The sequence below is a fragment of the Danio rerio genome, chromosome 10, assembly GCF_049306965.1.
Source record: "Danio rerio strain Tuebingen ecotype United States chromosome 10, GRCz12tu, whole genome shotgun sequence".
NCBI classification, from domain to species: domain Eukaryota; kingdom Metazoa; phylum Chordata; class Actinopteri; order Cypriniformes; family Danionidae; genus Danio; species Danio rerio.
Window position 1 is genome coordinate 1569944 of NC_133185.1, and position 17557 is coordinate 1587500.

Here is a 17557-nt window from a genome sequence, read left to right on the forward strand (position 1 = left end):
GCACTGGCCCACTGGGTTTAATTCAGACAAGTGCAAGACCACCAGATTCAGACCAAATGCATGCAACACACAAATGCTTGCATATACTGTACTGTTATTGTTATAATGACAATGTTTCGACATATAGTGCAGTCCTACTGCAGAGCTCTATCCAACACAGACTGATCAAAAGCAGACTCGCACTAATAAACATGAAAATAATGAAGTGAAATTCAGCAATGCAGACATTATTCAGAATAATTCAATTCAGTTCAATCACTGTAACCTAGTACTTTATTCCCAATGTTACCCAATTTATTAACAAAGTCCCAAGTCTGAACCCAGAACTGTAATGAGTTTCATCTGAGGTTCCAAATCACACAGCGCTCATTAACACTCAGATGATGCATGTGAAGCACCACAGCATAAACGAACATGTGAAGTGTGTCATTTAATCAATGCTAAACACTTTCCTCGCAACCCAAATTACATTGTAAACACTGCAAGGCTTTCAAAACACTGATCCGCTACTGAATCAACCAATGATGTACGATTAGGGGCGAAGCTTTCTGTCTGACCCACCAATGGCAGACAAGGAAAACCTGTCTGAAAACATTCATTTACACAGTTGTTCCCAATGCAAGCTCCTTAAAATTTCAAGCTACACTCTACATAAAGTATAACACAGTATATTGAGTAAAAACCTGCCATACACCTCACGCATTCTCAAAAATACAACATTAAATAAAATATGATGTGAGTTTTGGGGCGTGGCTATCAGTGTAATTGACCAATATGAGGGGAAATATTCGCAATTATCTTTTAATAAGAGGTCAAATCTCAAGTAAAACAACACTTTCATTACAAACAAATCTGTGCTTACAAGTGCGGTTAATTCACTTCATAAACCCTGACCCAGACATTTAAATGCTACTGAAATTGATGAACCAGCCAATATAATATATGAGAATTCATGTCTTACCTCAATCTGCAGACGAATGAAGAAGCTCCTCAGGAATTTATGATGTTCAGATCTGTCAACATCTACAAACACAGTCACACAGAATGTTTCGTAAGGCCTTGATGAAGCTCAATAAATCACATCCCTATAAAGTGTTGTGCAATTTAACGTAGAAATTAATAACCGGTAAAACACCTTCAGGACATATGATGACTGAGGTAAAGTTGGTTTTACATTCCCACATTTGTTTATTCTTTGACAGTGACAACTTGGTCTCTATATTGGCTACCTCTATATTGTTTGATGCATTCGTGCTTGATAATTTGATCAAGCATGGCTATGACCAGAAAGGAGGAATAATCAGTCAGGGAGGTAACTAAGACATCATGATATTAATTCTCAGCCATGAGTTGGGTCTAAGACAACAGATAATTTTATAAAACAGATATATTATTTTGTATTCTATAGAACTGTCTTAATTAATAATCATGCAAAAGTCTTAGAATATTACTCTAGTTGTGTCTTTACATTGTTTTTTAGTTACCTTTAGGATTGATTTACATTATTTTTTTAATAATAGTTGTACTGTAATAATAATAATAATAAACAAATTCTTATATTTATTGAAAATAAATAAATATATTTTTAATAATTAATTTCAAATGTATATATTTAAATAATATATTTAAATATTTTAAATGTATATGAAATCAACCACATAGTGTCTTTATTTCTTGAGAGATGGGTAAGTTTGATTGAGGTGAAGTTGGTTTTATATTCGCACATTCGTTCATTTAACTGTCTCTATTATTGTTTACCATGCTAATTTGAATATTCATATCAGAATTAGCATGCAAGTATGACTTTAAAACAACATCAACACTATGTAACTGACTGTAAACATGGTTGCATTTTGATAGTCATTGGCTGCTAATATGATTTCCCAATTTAGAACTAGCAAATAACACTTTTCTGAAATTATATTATTAAGCAGAATGTCTGAATATCTGAATATAAAATCAACTTTACCTCTATGGATTTTTGAGGTGGTTTCGCCTGGGGTGGCATTTAAACTAGAACCGCTACTGGTAATTTGAATATACAGTAACGTTAAATTGTCTATGATGAATCCAAAACAACATTAGCACTATACAACTGAGCACTGAGGTAAAGTTGGTTTTAAATTTGCACATTCGTTCAGTGACAGCTCCATACATTGTTTACATTGAGGTAAAGTTGGTTTTATATTTAGATATTCAGACATTCTGCTTAATATAATTTCAGAAAAGGATTCTTTGCTAGTTCTAAATTGGGAAATTATATTAGCAGCCAATGACTATCAAAAAACAACCATGTTTACAGTCAATTAGATAGTGATAGTGTAGATAGTGATGTTGTTTTGAAGTCATACTTACATGCTAATTCTGATTGAATATTCAGATTAGCGTGGTAAACAACAAACAAATGAACGAATGTGCGAATATAAAACCAACTTAACCTCAATGGCTGCTAATACAATGTCCCTATTTAGCAAATAACACTCTTCTGAAATGACATTATTAAGTAGAAAGTCTGAACGTGCGGATATAAACCCAACTTTACCTCAGTGGATGTTTCTCCGTCCGCCAGAACAGATTAACGTTAGTCTTATTTTACGTTAAATCCAGTCGGTCTGCAGTGCTGACAGCTGACTGAGGAGAAAACGCCGAAACTTCCCAAACACGAGCACCAGAATTCGGACAAACACAGGACAGATTGACGGCGAGTTTACCGATGAACACTGCGGATTGGAGCTCCGTGAAGGAATAAATAAATAAACCCTCACCTTCATTCTCTGCGGTCCGTCAGAAAGCCTCTTCAGATGCGCGCACACATAAACACACGCGCACACACAGCCTACACACTCGCACACTTTCAGGTCTCGATGCTGTTTGTTCTGTCAGCCCAAACGCACTCCTTCTGCCCAACTCAAGGAGGAAAACTGCTTTTCTTCCCTCCAGTGTGTGTGTGTGTGTGTGTGTATGTGTGTGTGCGTAAGTGTGTGAGGCGCACAGGCTCCAACCGCTGACGCCTGAGAGAAATACACCTCAACACGAGCTCCTCATCTTCACCTCACACACAATAAGCTGATTTTCTTAATGAACAATAAGCTGAATAAATACGATTTCCGTGTATGTGAGGTTTGTTTGTTCAACACTCCGCGGGCACAAACAAAAGTGATGTCTAAACTTTGACGTCCACGTGACATACATTGATGGCTAGTGTCGCCCCCAGAACATTTTCTTAGGGGTGGCCAAGTAAGGCCACACCAAATCTTGGGGTGGCACACAAACAATTATGAATTGTGTATGTATTGTGAATAATGATTAATATTATATTTTTGTTTCTGGTAAATGAAATAATGACGTTCCATTAATTTCCCTGCTTAAAAAAACAGCTTAAACCAGCCTAAGCAGCTCGGCTGTGTATGAACAGAACATTTTGAATATTTGAAAACTGACAGCCATTCACTTCCACTCACCGGCCACTTTATTAGGTACACGTTACTAGTACCGGGTTGTTCCCCCTTTCGCCTTCAGATCTGCTTTAATCCTTCATGGCAGAGATTCAACAAGCTACTGGAAATATTCCTCAGAGATTTTGCTCCATATCGACATGATAGCATCACACAGTTGCTGCACATTTGTCGGCTGCACATCCATAATGTGAATCTCCCGTTCCACCCCTTCCCAAAGCTGCTCTATTGGATTGAGATCTGGTGACTGTGGAGGCCATTTGAGTACAGTGAACTCATCGTCATGTTCAAGAAAGCAGTCTGAGATGATTGAGCTTTATGACATGCTGCGTTATCCTGCTGGAAGTAGCCATCAGAAGATGGAGACACTGTGCTCATAAAGGGATGGACATGGTCAGCAGCAATACTCAGGTAGGCACAGGCGCTGATGCTCAATTGGTACTAATGGACCCAAAGTGTGCCAAGAAAATCTCCCTTACTTTACACCACCACCAGCAGCAGCATCTTAATGTAGAAAAGTTCACTTCACTCATGCATATAGAACACAAACGTTGTAGCTTTTTACTATTATTTATTTCTTTATTATTATTTTTAAATATTTGTTTGACTGTCTTTTGAATATGTTTAACTGATGTAAGTCGAGGTGACTAGGAAAGTCAATTTGATTCAACTAAAATATCCGTTTGTGCATCTTTTCTCAATGTAGAAAAGCTTATTTCACACAAAAGCGGTAGCTTATTATTATTTTTGAATATTTGTTGATGTAAGTCAGTCCAAAGTCAGTCCTGGAGGGCCGGTGTCCTGCAGACTTTAGCTCCAACACACCTGCCTAGAAGTTACAAGTAGTCAGGGCCAGAGTGGGACTCCTTTTCAGGCCTGGAGTTTCAAGCCTCAGACCGGCCCACCTCAGTTCACGACTGACTATATTAAAATAAGGTCATTTCCAATTCAGTTTCTAATTACAATATCACGTCTTTTTTGAGAAAACAGCTGCTTTAGAACTTTAAATGTTCAACAACCCTTACAGTATTATATGTCTTAACAATAAAAATGAAGAAGAAAAAAAACATCCTCGGGCGAGGATCAAACCCCTGTCGGCTACGTCGTAATCTAACATTCTAACCACTGAACCACAATAGGGTATATGCCGAGCTAGTGCTGTTCCCATGCTGATACACTTCCGGTGACCTGTTATTGTGAACTTTTTTCCATTTTATACGGTTCCTTATACAGCATCGATGCTGTAATGTCATTAAAATACATTCAGTTTAATAAACTTTAGCATTTATTTGGTTGCTCAAGCGTAAAACGAGACAAAAAGCTGTTTACTCGCATGCGCCCGTCAGAATCGGCAGGCTAGTGCAGAAGCTCAATTGAATATACTGGGGTAAAATAAATGCTCTTATTATAAAGACATGGCAGGGGGAAATGTAATTTAATGCAGTGCATCTTGTACAATCTGAGACCCACTTTAAATCGGATATCACTCAGCTAGTGGAGATCGCTGATTTTTAAAGAAAACAGACCTTAAACGCACCAGATTTTACATTGCCATTCAATTCGCCGGAAGCGCTTAACCCAGGTTACTGGCAAAATAAAAGTCCTATTAGCATGCTTCGGCATATACCCTATTATGTATTGAAAGATGACTCATCTGAATTATATCATCAATAGCCTGCAGGCTGGTTATGTATAAATAAGCTGCGGTAAGATAATGAATAAGAAGACTGTGGTCAAATAAATAAATTAATTTAAAAAGTGTGACTGCTGAGAGCAACAGATTCTAGAGTTGGGACACCGGCCATTGTGCCCAAAAAACGGACCGGCCCACCGGGAATTCTCTTGGTCCTCCCGATTAGCCAATCCGAGCCTGCAAGTTGTATTCAAGAGCTTGATTAGCTTGTTCAGGTGTGTTTGATTAGGGTTGGAGCTAAACTCTCCTGAACACTGGCCCTATAGGACCGAGTGTGGACACCACTAATGTAAGTTGAGGTGACTAGAAAAGTTCATTAGATTGAACAAAAAAATGAAGACAGCAAAACTTTTTTTTGTTTTGTTTTTTTACAGTGTGGAAAAATGAGTAGTCATCTTTTATTAACGTAGAAAAGTCAATTTCACTCATGCATCGCTTGTAGAACACAAAAGTTGTAGCTTATTATTATTACTTGTGTTAGTGAATGACTTCTGCAGTTAAACTTTTGTTTCCCCCATAGCCTCACATCATACACCTGCACTGCAATCTCCCATCAAACTCAGCTTTTACCGGAAGCAGGCGAGTATGTGGCGATATCCATTTCCCCGCGTCTGAAAATACTGTGATATGATATGAAGCAGGAGCACGTGTGGTCGTGGTGGTCTGCTGGTTTGGGACCCAGAGGCCAAAAGATGGTCTCCAGTGTCCCGCAAACGACACCACGACACTCATCATTATGGCTTTTACATTAGTGATGTCCATGCGGAAAGAAAAGCATAATCACAGCTCGACATTCGATAACAACAGTGTTTTATTACTCGTCCCGTCTCAGAGAGGCATTACAGGACACTGCAGGGGAATAAAGACGCACAATATCAACCAGGATGAGCTTAAAAACGAAAGATTAGCAAAACAAACTACACCAAATGGTGGACTCCACGCCACGGATTTGTGTTGGGACCACATGAAGGAATTGCTATCTATTATGTTCCCTTTTGACAAAATTTAAATCAATTTTCTGATGACCCTAGAGTGTTTGTGCGAAGTTTAAGCTTAAAATACCACACAGATAATGTTTATACTCTCTGAAACTGACCCTTTTAGGCTTTGATCCTAGTTGTGGCGTTTTGGTGACTGTCGCTTTAAATGCAAATGAGATTGTGCTTCTTATAAAAGAGGGCGGAGCTACAGATGCCTGCGTGTCAGCATAGTGGCATATTAAAAACTGGACTAACTTCCTATGCTAGTGGGCGGGGCTTTCCCACTCTGATGACACGTACAAAGGGAGAATGTCAATCAAAGTGTTTTATTAATCATGTCTGATTATAAACAACCTAATTAATGACTGTTTACCATTAGAATCTGGATATATTCACACACTGCTGACACACAACTGAGGTAAATCCAGAATTTAAACCCCTTATAAAAGTGTTTTTTTTTTTACATACTAGGTCCCCTTTATGTTAACATCTTAGTTTTTACAAATTTAAGTGGATTGAACATTAAATGATTAAGTTGTCCCTCCAAAAAAGCTCAAGAATTGTGTTGATTCAGCTCATTTTAAATAAGTAGTTTGAACACACTGCAAAATGTAATTATTGAGTGTATATACTGTGTGTGTGTGTGTGTGTGTGTTTGTGTATATATATATATATATATATATATATATATATATATATATATATATATATATATATATATATATATATGGTTGAAGTCAAATCTATTAGTAAATATTTTATTGTTTTTTTAAGTTATATTCCTATACATATATATATATATATATATATATATATATATATATATATATATATATATATATATATATATATATATATATATATATATATATATATAAATATAATTTTTTTTTCCTGCTGGAGAAAGTCTCATTTATTTTTATTTGTCTGAAATCAAAACAGATTTATTTATTTTTTTGTTCAGTAAAAGTTTTAGTTCAAAAATATTTTTAAAATATTATTTGTTTTGTTTTGTATAAAGAAAAATATCCACGTTTTACCTGCTGTATCTAATCCAACAGTCTGCCCATTTATCCAAACTCACCAAGTTAACATAATTAACCTAGTTAAGTCTTTAAATGACACTGTTTAATACTAGTATCTTGGAAATAACTTGTAAAATACTATGCGCTGTCATCATGGCGGATACAAAAGAAATTAGTCACTAGAAAGAAGTTTTTAGAACTATTGTATATAATGTGTTGAAAAAAAAACTTCCATTAAGCAAAACAGGTGAAACATTTTTAAAAGAATTAAAATCTCACAGGAGGACTAATAATTTTGCCTATTTTTTTGCTCATTGTGGGATGTTTGTGTATCGTCGGGGGGTCCAACTTCGCTACATGTAAAAGTGTATGTGACAAATAAAGGCTTCATCATTATCATTATCCTTCAGGAGAAAATCTTATTTGTTTTTATTCGACTAGAATAAAGTTTTTAAATTGTTTTATAGCCATTTTAAGCTCAATATTATTAGCCCCCTTAAGCAATATATGTTTTGGATTGTCTCCAGAACAAAACACTGTTATACAACGACTTGCCTAATTACCCTAACTTTACCTTAATAACCTTAGTGAAGCCTTTAAATGTCACTTTAAGATGAATACTAGTGTCTTGAAGAATATTTAGTCCAGAGGTGCCCAAACTAGGGCCAGCGGGCTAAAATTGGCCCATGGTAAACTTTGATTTGACCCACCATCCTATCTGAGAAGAGAGGGACAATGATGGGGATGGGTTAGAGGCTTTCACTTATAACTTTATGTAACTTTGTTTGTTTGTTTGTTTTATTGATAAGAAGCAAAAGCTAAAACAAAATGTTTTAAATGAATCAATCAGATTTTTGTAAATGTGCATACTGTGACTGGATGGAAAATGTAGACATCAGAGAGCAAATGAAGGAAAATTCACATTCTGCTTCACTGGTGTACTCAATGCATTAAATGGGTTTGTTTACGTTTTAATTGTAATATAATGTATTTTTTTAAATTATAAAATAATTAATATTTAACTGGAGGGCTAATAATTCAGACTTTTTTATATTAAATGTTTTTGCACAATCATTTGAGCACAAATAGGGTTTTCAGACATAGATCCGCAGAGATTAAAAAAACAACACGAAATATTAAATATGGCCATTCTGAAAGCACTGACGCTGTCGGTGCTGTAAAATATGTGCAAAGCCCCTGAAAACCCCCAGAAATCCTCCATCCAGCCTCAATAAATATACCTGCACAAACAGAGCTGTGTGTGAGGCTGGAGAAACTGGAGGAAACACATCACCGCACACTCAATGGCTCTTTAAATACTATCTGCTCAAATCACAACAACTTCTGTAATGCTGAAAATAATGTTGTCTGTAAAACACTGCATCTCTCAAAACACACCCAGAACCACTCTGAATAGAGCTGTGGCCAAACAAATAGTTTGAGAAATTGATTCTGAGTGGCATCGCTACTTTCGTGCATCAATTCTGAGCTTAGTTTTACCCAGCAGATGGCGCTGTGTGCTTTACAAACAGCTGTACCCTTATTGCAGGGGTGTCAAACTCAATTCCTGGAGGGCCGAAGCCCTGCACAGTTTAGTTCCAACCCTGCTCCAACACACTTACCTGTAGGTTTCAAACAAGCCTGAAGGACTCAATTAGTTTGATCAGGTGTGTTTAATAAGGGTTGGAACTAAACTGTGCAGAGCTGCGGACCTTTTGGAACTGAGTTTGACACCTGTGCATTATTGCATCTACTTCATACGAACACCGCTTTAACCTGAAATAGTCATTAATACTGACAGGAAAGGTTTCAGCGAATTACAAGTGTGCCGAGTGCACCATCTACACAAAAAAAAAGAGTCTCTAGAGCGCCATTTGCAGTTAAAAACACTAGCCTAGAGCGCTGTCTGCTGTTTAAAACTAGAGCGCCATCTGCTGTTAAACACTAGTCTAGAGCGCCGTCTCCTGTTAAACACTAGTCTAGAGCGCCATCTGCTGTTAAACACTAGTCTAGAGCGCCATCTGCTGTTAAACACTAGTCTAGAGCGCCATCTCCTGTTAAACACTAGTCTAGAGCGCCATCTCCTGTTAAACACTAGTCTAGAGCGCCGTCTGCTGTTAAACACTGGCCTAGAGCGCCATCTGCTGTTAAACACTAGTCTAGAGCGCCATCTGCTGTTAAACACTAGTCTAGAGCGCCATCTGCTGTTAAACACTAGTCTAGAGCGCCATCTCCTGTTAAACACTAGTCTAGAGCGCCGTCTGCTGTTAAACACTGGCCTAGAGCGCCATCTGCTGTTAAACACTAGTCTAGAGCGCCATCTGCTGTTAAACACTAGTCTAGAGCGCCATCTGCTGTTAAACACTAGTCTAGAGCGCCATCTCCTGTTAAACACTAGTCTAGAGCGCCGTCTGCTGTTAAACACTGGCCTAGAGCGCCGTCTGCTGTTAAACACTAGTCTAGAGCGCCATCTGCTGTTAAACACTAGTCAAGAGCGCCATCTGCTGTTAAACACTAGTCAAGAGCGCCATCTCCTGTTAAACACTAGTCTAGAGCGCCGTCTGCTGTTAAACACTGGCCTAGAGCGCCATCTGCTGTTAAACACTAGCCTAGCGCGCCATCTGCTGTTAAACACTAGTCTAGAGCGCCGTCTGCTGTTAAACACTAGTCTAGAGCGCCGTCTCATGTTAAACACTAGTCTAGAGCGCCGTCTCCTGTTAAACACTAGTCTAGAGCGCCGTCTGCTGTTAAACACTGGCCTAGAGCGCTGTCTGCGGTCAAAAGCAAACCTAGAGCACCGTCTGCTGTTTAAAACTAAGCTTAGAATCAATGCATAATCAATTTCAAGCTATTTTTTGGACACAGCTCCAACACTAAACATGATTTAATAAAGTGAATGAAACATTTGAATTATTTTTATTATTTTAGAACATTTGCATCTTCACGATGATCTCTAAAAGCACTTTATCTGAATGTGTACTCTGTAAGCGGTCTCTGTCACATGATGATCAGCGTTCTGAGGGAAATCAAGCTAAACACATTTCTGTACTAAAACACATGTGAAGAGAGTGAAAGAAGGCCACGGCGGTGCTGAAGGTGAGGATCATCATCAGAACTGGACGGTGTGAGCGTGTTTCTTGCACAGTGGCTTGTCTTTCTTGGAGAAGAAAGTTTGACCCTCCAGACTCGTGCTGCAAACCTACAAAACCACAGAGACAACAACATTATTTTCTAGTGCCTTTTTGTTTCTAAATGTTGAGGTTTTGCTACAAATTTGCATATTCAAATTTTTTTTTTGGTTGGAAATGCTGATGCTTCATTTCAGTAAAGACTTTTTTCCCATAGATTGCAAAATTACCCATTACGTTCTGGTGCATGCATATGAAGGATGCTGGGAACTTCTGGTTGGTAGCTTACTGGGGAGGAGGCGAGGCTTTTAATCAGTATGTTGATGTACTTCTGACTGAAAATGACTTTTAAGTAGGGGGGCGGGGCTTTATTTTAGTATGTTTATGTACTTCCAACTGAAACTGAATATTAAGTAGGGGGGCGGGCTTTGTTTCATGATTATGTATTTCCAAGTAAAACTGAATATTAAGTAGGGGCGGGGTTTTACTCCAGTATGATAATGTATTTCCAACTAAAAATGAACATTGAAGTAGGGGGCGGGGCTTTATTCCAGTGTGATAATTTCCAACTGAACCTGAATATTGCGTAGGGGGTGTGGTTTTATTCCATGATAATGTATTTCCAACTGAACCTGAATATTGCGTAGGGGGTGTGGTTTTATTCCATGATAATGTATTTCCAACTGAAACTGAATATTGAGTAGGGGATGTGGTTTTATTCCATGATAATGTATTTCCAACTGAAACTGAATATTGAGTAGGGGGTGTGGTTTTATTCCATGATAATGTATTTCCAACTGAAACTGAATATTGTTTAGGGGGCGGGACTTTATTCCAGTTTGATAATGTACTTCCAAGAATGCCGATTATGAAGGTAGCCTAAATGACCTTGAATGTAAATATGACCCAGCTATTTTATGTTTTTAGTTTTGTAAATAATATTTGTTATTAATACACCTAATATATCCAGGTGTTTACTTTAAATGTTGATTTTCGCAGGTGAAAAAAATTGTTTAAGTTTTTATTTATATAATGTTGCTACATAATTAATAGGTATATTGTGTTTGTCTGTAGCCAATTTTTTTTTTCTAAACCTAGCATATACGGTAACATACGACAACCGTGACCCTAAAACCGTTATACAGACTGAAACGTGACTAGTTTGAACACCCCTAATAATATGATGTAAGATCTACTGTGTTTTAAGTTTTAACATTACGGGGCTAGTCTTGACTGGCCATTGTGCTAGTTTCGCTGCAAAAAAGAAAAAAACCTGGCAACCCTACAAGACATGAATTTATTCAATGACATCATGATTTTAAATAAATTGTCATTCACAGAACTCCATATTTTAAACTTTAAACATGACAATTCGAACAAGGTCTGGAGCTCTGTGATCTCATAGCTGGCTCAGAAAGAAAACTCCAGCAGAGGCGTTTGAGAAACAGTGTTACTGATACAGAGACACCCACACTTTGTGATTTGTAACTCTTTCAAGGTCAAACAGCAACAACACACACATTAAACCAAGCTGAAAGTGTACAAAGCCACAAAAATTGACATTCTGCCATCATTCTACATTCTTATTAGTTGTTTTAAAAATGTTGAAGTGTATTCTGTTAAAGACAAAATCAGATATTTAAAACAATGTTGGAATCCTGTAACCATTGATTTCAATAGTATGTGTTTATCCTGTTATATAGGTGAATGGTTACAGGTTTTAAGCTTTCTTCAAAATATCTTCTTTTGTATCCAACATAAAGAATCCATAAAGCTTTGGAACCACTTGAGGGAGAATAAATAGTGAGCTTTTTTCATGTTCTGTCCCTTTAAGACGCTTTAAATGTTAATAGAGAACATTATTTTTTTTTTCAGAAAAGAAACAAGGAGCTGATCAAATGTAAAACTGAAATGCAAAATAATTTGGATGAACGTGTTTTGTGTCTGAACACACTTTAGATGTTTGAGTGTGTGTGTGTGTGTGATGGTGTGTTTGAAGGTGTGATGTGTGTTTGAGGGTGTGATGGTGTGTTTGAGGGTGCAATGGTGTGTTTGAGTGTGTGATGGCATTTGAGTGTGTGATGGTGTGTTTGAGTGTGTGATTGTGTTTTTGAGGGTGTAATGATGTGCTTGAGTGCGTGATGTTGTTTTTGAGGGTGTGATGAGTGATTGATGGTGTGATTGAGGGTGTGATGGTGAGACTGAGGGTGTGATTGAGGGTGTAATTGTGTGTTTGAGTGTGTTATGGTGTGTTTGAGGGTGTGATGTGTGATTGTGTGATTGAGGGTGTGGTGGTAAGATTGAGGGTGTGATAGTCTTACTGAGGGTGTGATGGTAAGATTGAGGGTGTGATGGTCTGATTGAGAGTGTGATGGTAAGATTGAGGGTGCGATGGTCTGATTGAGGGTGTGATGGTAAGGTCGAGGGTGTAATGGTCTGATTGAGGGTGTGATGGTAAGATTGAGGGTGCCATGGTCTGATTGATGGTGTGATGATAAGATTGAGGGTGTGATGGTAAGATTGAGGGTGTGATGGTGTGTTTGAGGGTGTGATTGTATGTTCGAGGATGTGAGGGTATGTTTGAGGGTGTGATGGTGTAATTGAGGGTTTGATGGTGTGATTGAGAGTGTGATGGTATGATTGAGGGTGTGATGGTGTGATTGAGGGTGTGATTGTGTGTTTGATGGTGTGATTGAGGGTGTGATTAAGGGTGTTATGGTGTGTTGGAATGTGTTTGTATGTTGGTGCAGTGTGCTCAGATAAAGTACTTTATTTGTGTGTGTGTATGTGTGTTTTTGTGTGCGCACTGTCATACCGCGCAGACAAAGCAGGTGTCATGCCAGGTAAAGCCCAGAGCCTCCAGAAACTTGTCTCCTGCTTCAATGGGAAAGTCACATCCATGACAGCCGGTGCCGAAGAGGGAGTAATAATCTATAATAAAGACCAAACAACACAGCAAAATCAACAACACTGAGCTCACACTTCAAGCACAGCACAGATATCATCAGAAACATCACTTAATTATCATTTTACTGCAGTAAAACAACACGAGTAGCTGACTTCAGGCACAAAACTAATGTACCAACTAATGTACCTATCATAGTATTGTACCTACTGATATAACTATTATTAGTAGAAATGTAGATCTGACTTTTCAGCTTTTTTATTTTAATAAATTAGTAACAATTTGAAAAACTTTTTTTCACAATGTCATTATGGGGGATTGTGTGTAGAATGTTGAGGAAAGTGTGTCAAATGATTCATTTAGTGTGAAATCATAATGAACAGTATTTTTTATGAATTGTGTAGAAGCTAAATCATTATATTTGAGTATTGTGTGCGTTTCTGGACCTTTCTCGCAGTACGGCTGTCCGTCCTCCAGGTGGAAGGTGTTGTTGCCGATGGGTTGTTTGCAGGACGCACACAGGAAGCAGTTCACATGCCAGGTTTGCTTCAGGGCATTGATGACTTCCTGTTAGCAGATAAAGCTGAAGATTAGCAACAACTCTTCTGTGGACCAACAACTGGCATCTTTACTCACTGCTGCTCAGGCTAGAAACACTAAACGTGGACACACATTTGTTTTTATTGTTGTGTGGTTTTATCCTTGTGTCTCCTAAAAAGTATAATTATGTCTTAAAGTCTAAAATATTTTATTGTGTGTGAATATCACACTATTAAATATATATCTTCATATATTATGACTATATAAATGTCATTATCACCTTGTTTGAGGGTGTGATGGTGTATTTGAGGATGTGATGGTGTGATTGAGAGTATGATGATTTAATTGAGGTTGTAATTGTGTGATTGAGGGTGTGATTGAGGGTGCGAGGGTGTGATTGAGGGTGTGAGGGTGTGATTGAGGGTGCAAGAGTGTGTTTGACGGTGTGATTGTGTGTTTGAGGGTGTGATGGCATGATTGAGGGTGTGATTGAGGATGTGAGGGTGTGTTTGAGGGTGCAATGGTGTGTTTGAGGGTGTGATGGTGTGATTGAGGGTGTTAGGGTGTGTTTGAGGGTATTATGGCATGATTGAGGGTGTGATTGAGGGTGTGATGGTGTGATTGAGGGTGTGATGGTGTGTTTGAGGATGTGATGGTGTAATTGAGGGTGTGTTGGTGTGTTTGAGGGTGTGATGGTGTATTTGAGGGTGTGATGGTGTGATTGATTGTGTGATGGTGTGACTGAGGGTGCAAGGTTGTGTTTGAGGGTGTTATGGTGCTTTTGAGGGTGAGATGGTGTGATTGAGGGTGTGATAATGTGATTGAGGATGTGATGGTGTGACTGAGGGTGCAAGGGCGTGTTTGATGGTGTGTTGGTGTGTTTGAGGGTGTGATGGTGTGATTGAGGGTGTGTTGGTGTGTTTGAGGGTGTGATGGTGTGATTGAGTGTGTGTTGGTGTGTTTGTGTGATGGTGTGTTTGAGTGTGTGTGATGGTCTGTGAATGTGTATTTGAGTGTGTGTGTTTGTATGTGTTTGTGTGATGGTGTGTTTGAGTGTGTGTTTGTTTGTGTGTGTGTGTCGGTACGTTTGTTGATGTGTTTGAGTGTGTGATGGTGTGTTGTTTGAGTGTTTCAGTTGGTGTGTTTGTAAGTGTACATTTGTAAGTGTGTGTGTTTGTGTTTACCTGATGTTTATTCAGGAAGTGTGAATAACCTAATTATGAACACAGACCTGCTCTTCACACTCCAACATGAAGCTCTTGAGCTGTTCCAGCAACCTCGTGTGTGTGTGTGTGTGTGTGTGTGTATGCGTGAGGAAAACTGTCCTGATGCATTAAAGCATGAGCTGCAGCACTTCAGGAGGATCAGCCATGTAGAAACTGATAAAAGTCAATCCTCCAGCTCAGAGAGAGAGAGAGAGAGAGAGAGAGAGAGCAAGTGTGTGTGTGTGACTGTTCATTATTGGAGCTCAGCGAGTGTTTCTGAAGACGCCAGAAGTGTCACACATCTGAGCTTTAGCGGACCTTATGATCCCGATTACAGCTCGTTCCCACAGTCAGGAGAGAGGCATGCTGGGAATGATGGAGGACTGATCAACAGAGACTCTCACACACACACACTTGAGTGTGTTCCTGTGTGTTTGTTTGTTTATGTGTGTGCGTGACTCACTCCGATGATCTTCTTGTGGCACTGAAAGCAGGTGGGAGCGAGGAACTCCTCATAGCAGAGCACACAGTACACGGACCCCCGCTCCTCCACGAAGCCCACGTCTGCCAGAGAGCTGCGGCAGTGAGAGCAGGTGAACTCATCCTTGTGCCACGACTTACCCATCGCCACCAGGAACGGACCCCTATAACACACAAACACACACACACACAGTTAATATTCATTTCAGTTTTCTTTCAGCCTAGTCCCTTATGTATCAGGGGACGCCACAGGGGAATAAACCGCCAACTATTCTAACATATGTTTTACACAGCTGATGCCCTTTCAGCTGCAACCCAGTACTGGGAAACACCCATGCACAAGCATTCACATTCACACACACACACACACACACACACACACACACACACACACACACACACACACACACACACACACACAGACAAACACACACACTACGGCCAATTTAGTTCATTAATTCCCCTATAGCGCATGTGTTTGGACTGTGGGGGAAACCGGAGCACCAGGAGGAAACCCACGCCAACACGGGGAAAACATGCAAACTCCACACAGAAAGGCCAACTAGCCCAGCAAACTTTTTGCTGTGAGTCCACCGTGCTAACATCTGAGCCACCGTCTAAATGTGTTGATTTTATTTCAGTCAGTGTACATATTTGTGTACAAAGTCAACTGCACAACCCCACACACACCTCAACTCACCTCAATTACTTTATTTAGTCTACTGAAGTCCTAATTTTTGATAGATGTCACTGAGCAACAGTTGTTTATTAACTAGCAGCAAGGATATGTGTAAAGTCGTAAAGCATTACTTCGCTACAGCAATCCACATGTAAAACATTGTCTTAGATGTTTTTAAAGGCTAAATTTTACTCAAATACCACCAAACTGCCCATACTACTAAATAATTTGATGCCTACTTTACGAATATAGTCCAAAGTATGAAACAATACAGTTTATATTCCTCAAAGCACAGGGGGCGCCCTTCTATGTTCACCAATGGAAACTGGAGGTCATCTGGTGGTCATGTCTGGTACTGCAGCCAAATAAAATCTTACTGAAAGCTAAATTTTAAAGATATCAAAATAACAGTGACTCACTACCCCCAATATCCTCTGAGATGGTTATAAATATAAAAACCTTGCACACAACGGTGCACGCATACCAATAGGCCCAAGTCTATCCATTGTTTAATTTTGAAAAACACCACTCGGTGGTCATCCTCTATGTTCAGTAGTGGCCTGAATTTATTTTTAATGTACGTTAAACATCATTTGGGGAAAAAGAAAATAAAACTCACAAGATGGCTGACAATTTTTTGGCGTAAACTGCATATGCATTCCTGTCAAAACATTTAAAAAGGTTTCCACCTATCACAGGACTCTTATTATGTCGTTTGTTTCAGTATGATCTAGTCTGATCTGAACCTGCATGCCTCAGCTGATCTGAGGTCAGTCCTGCGCCGTGAAAGCAGCTGTTTTAGAGGACGGAACCGCAGGGGTAACGTGAGGACGACAGCGGCGGCGATCAGCCTTACAGAGCGGATGATTAACTGGAAGAAAAACCCCAAACAACAGACAGCGGCGTATCCAATGCAGAAAGCGGACACTGAAGCTCTGATGCGCAGGAGACGGAGAGTCTGTGCCGGAGAAACGGATCCTGCTCAACATCCTCATCAGCCTCAAAACTACACGCCTGACACACGTTAAAGGGCAGCTATCATGCAGAACCGACTTTCAGAAGCTGCTATGTGTAGTACAATGTGTCCACAGTCACATTAGAGTGATATCAACACAACAAGACTAGTGTTGACAAAAGTTTGGTACCGATAGATAGATAGATAGATAGATAGATAGAGATAGATAGATAGATAGATAGATAGATAGATAGATAGATAGATAGATAGATAGATAGATAGATAGATAGATAGATAGATAGATAGATAGATAGATAGATAGATAGATAGATAGATAGATAGATAGATAGATAGACGGACGGACGGACGGACGGACGGACGGACGGACGGACATGTTTGTTAGATGGATGGATGGATGGATGGATGGATGATGGATGGATGGATGGATGGATGGATGGATGGATGGATGGATGGATGGATGGATGGATGGATGGATGGATGGATGGATGGAT

The 17557-nt window shown here is 39.1% G+C and overlaps 2 protein-coding genes across 8 annotated transcripts in view; both read right to left on the reverse strand.

Annotated features, from left to right (window-relative positions):
• Window positions 1-2936, reverse strand: part of bmpr1bb (bone morphogenetic protein receptor, type IBb) — a 115331-nt gene extending 112395 nt beyond the window's left edge. For 2 of the 5 annotated variants that reach the window (XM_073913438.1, XM_073913441.1), the window contains exons 1-2: window positions 2766-2901; window positions 962-1023 (exon numbers count right to left, since the gene is read on the reverse strand). The gene's annotated coding sequence lies outside the window, so the exon portion shown is untranslated. 5 annotated transcript variants of the gene reach the window in all.
• A 7116-nt stretch (window positions 2937-10052) lies between these two features.
• The window catches only part of pdlim5b (PDZ and LIM domain 5b), a 90181-nt gene continuing 82676 nt past the window's right edge, over window positions 10053-17557 (reverse strand). For 2 of the 3 annotated variants that reach the window (XM_073913612.1, XM_073913611.1), the window contains 4 exons: window positions 15395-15575; window positions 13633-13753; window positions 13097-13212; window positions 10053-10352 (listed from right to left, as the gene is read on the reverse strand). In XM_073913612.1, the coding sequence (XP_073769713.1) occupies window positions 10263-10352; window positions 13097-13212; window positions 13633-13753; window positions 15395-15575 (508 nt within the window). In that variant the 3' untranslated portion in view covers window positions 10053-10262. 3 annotated transcript variants of the gene reach the window in all.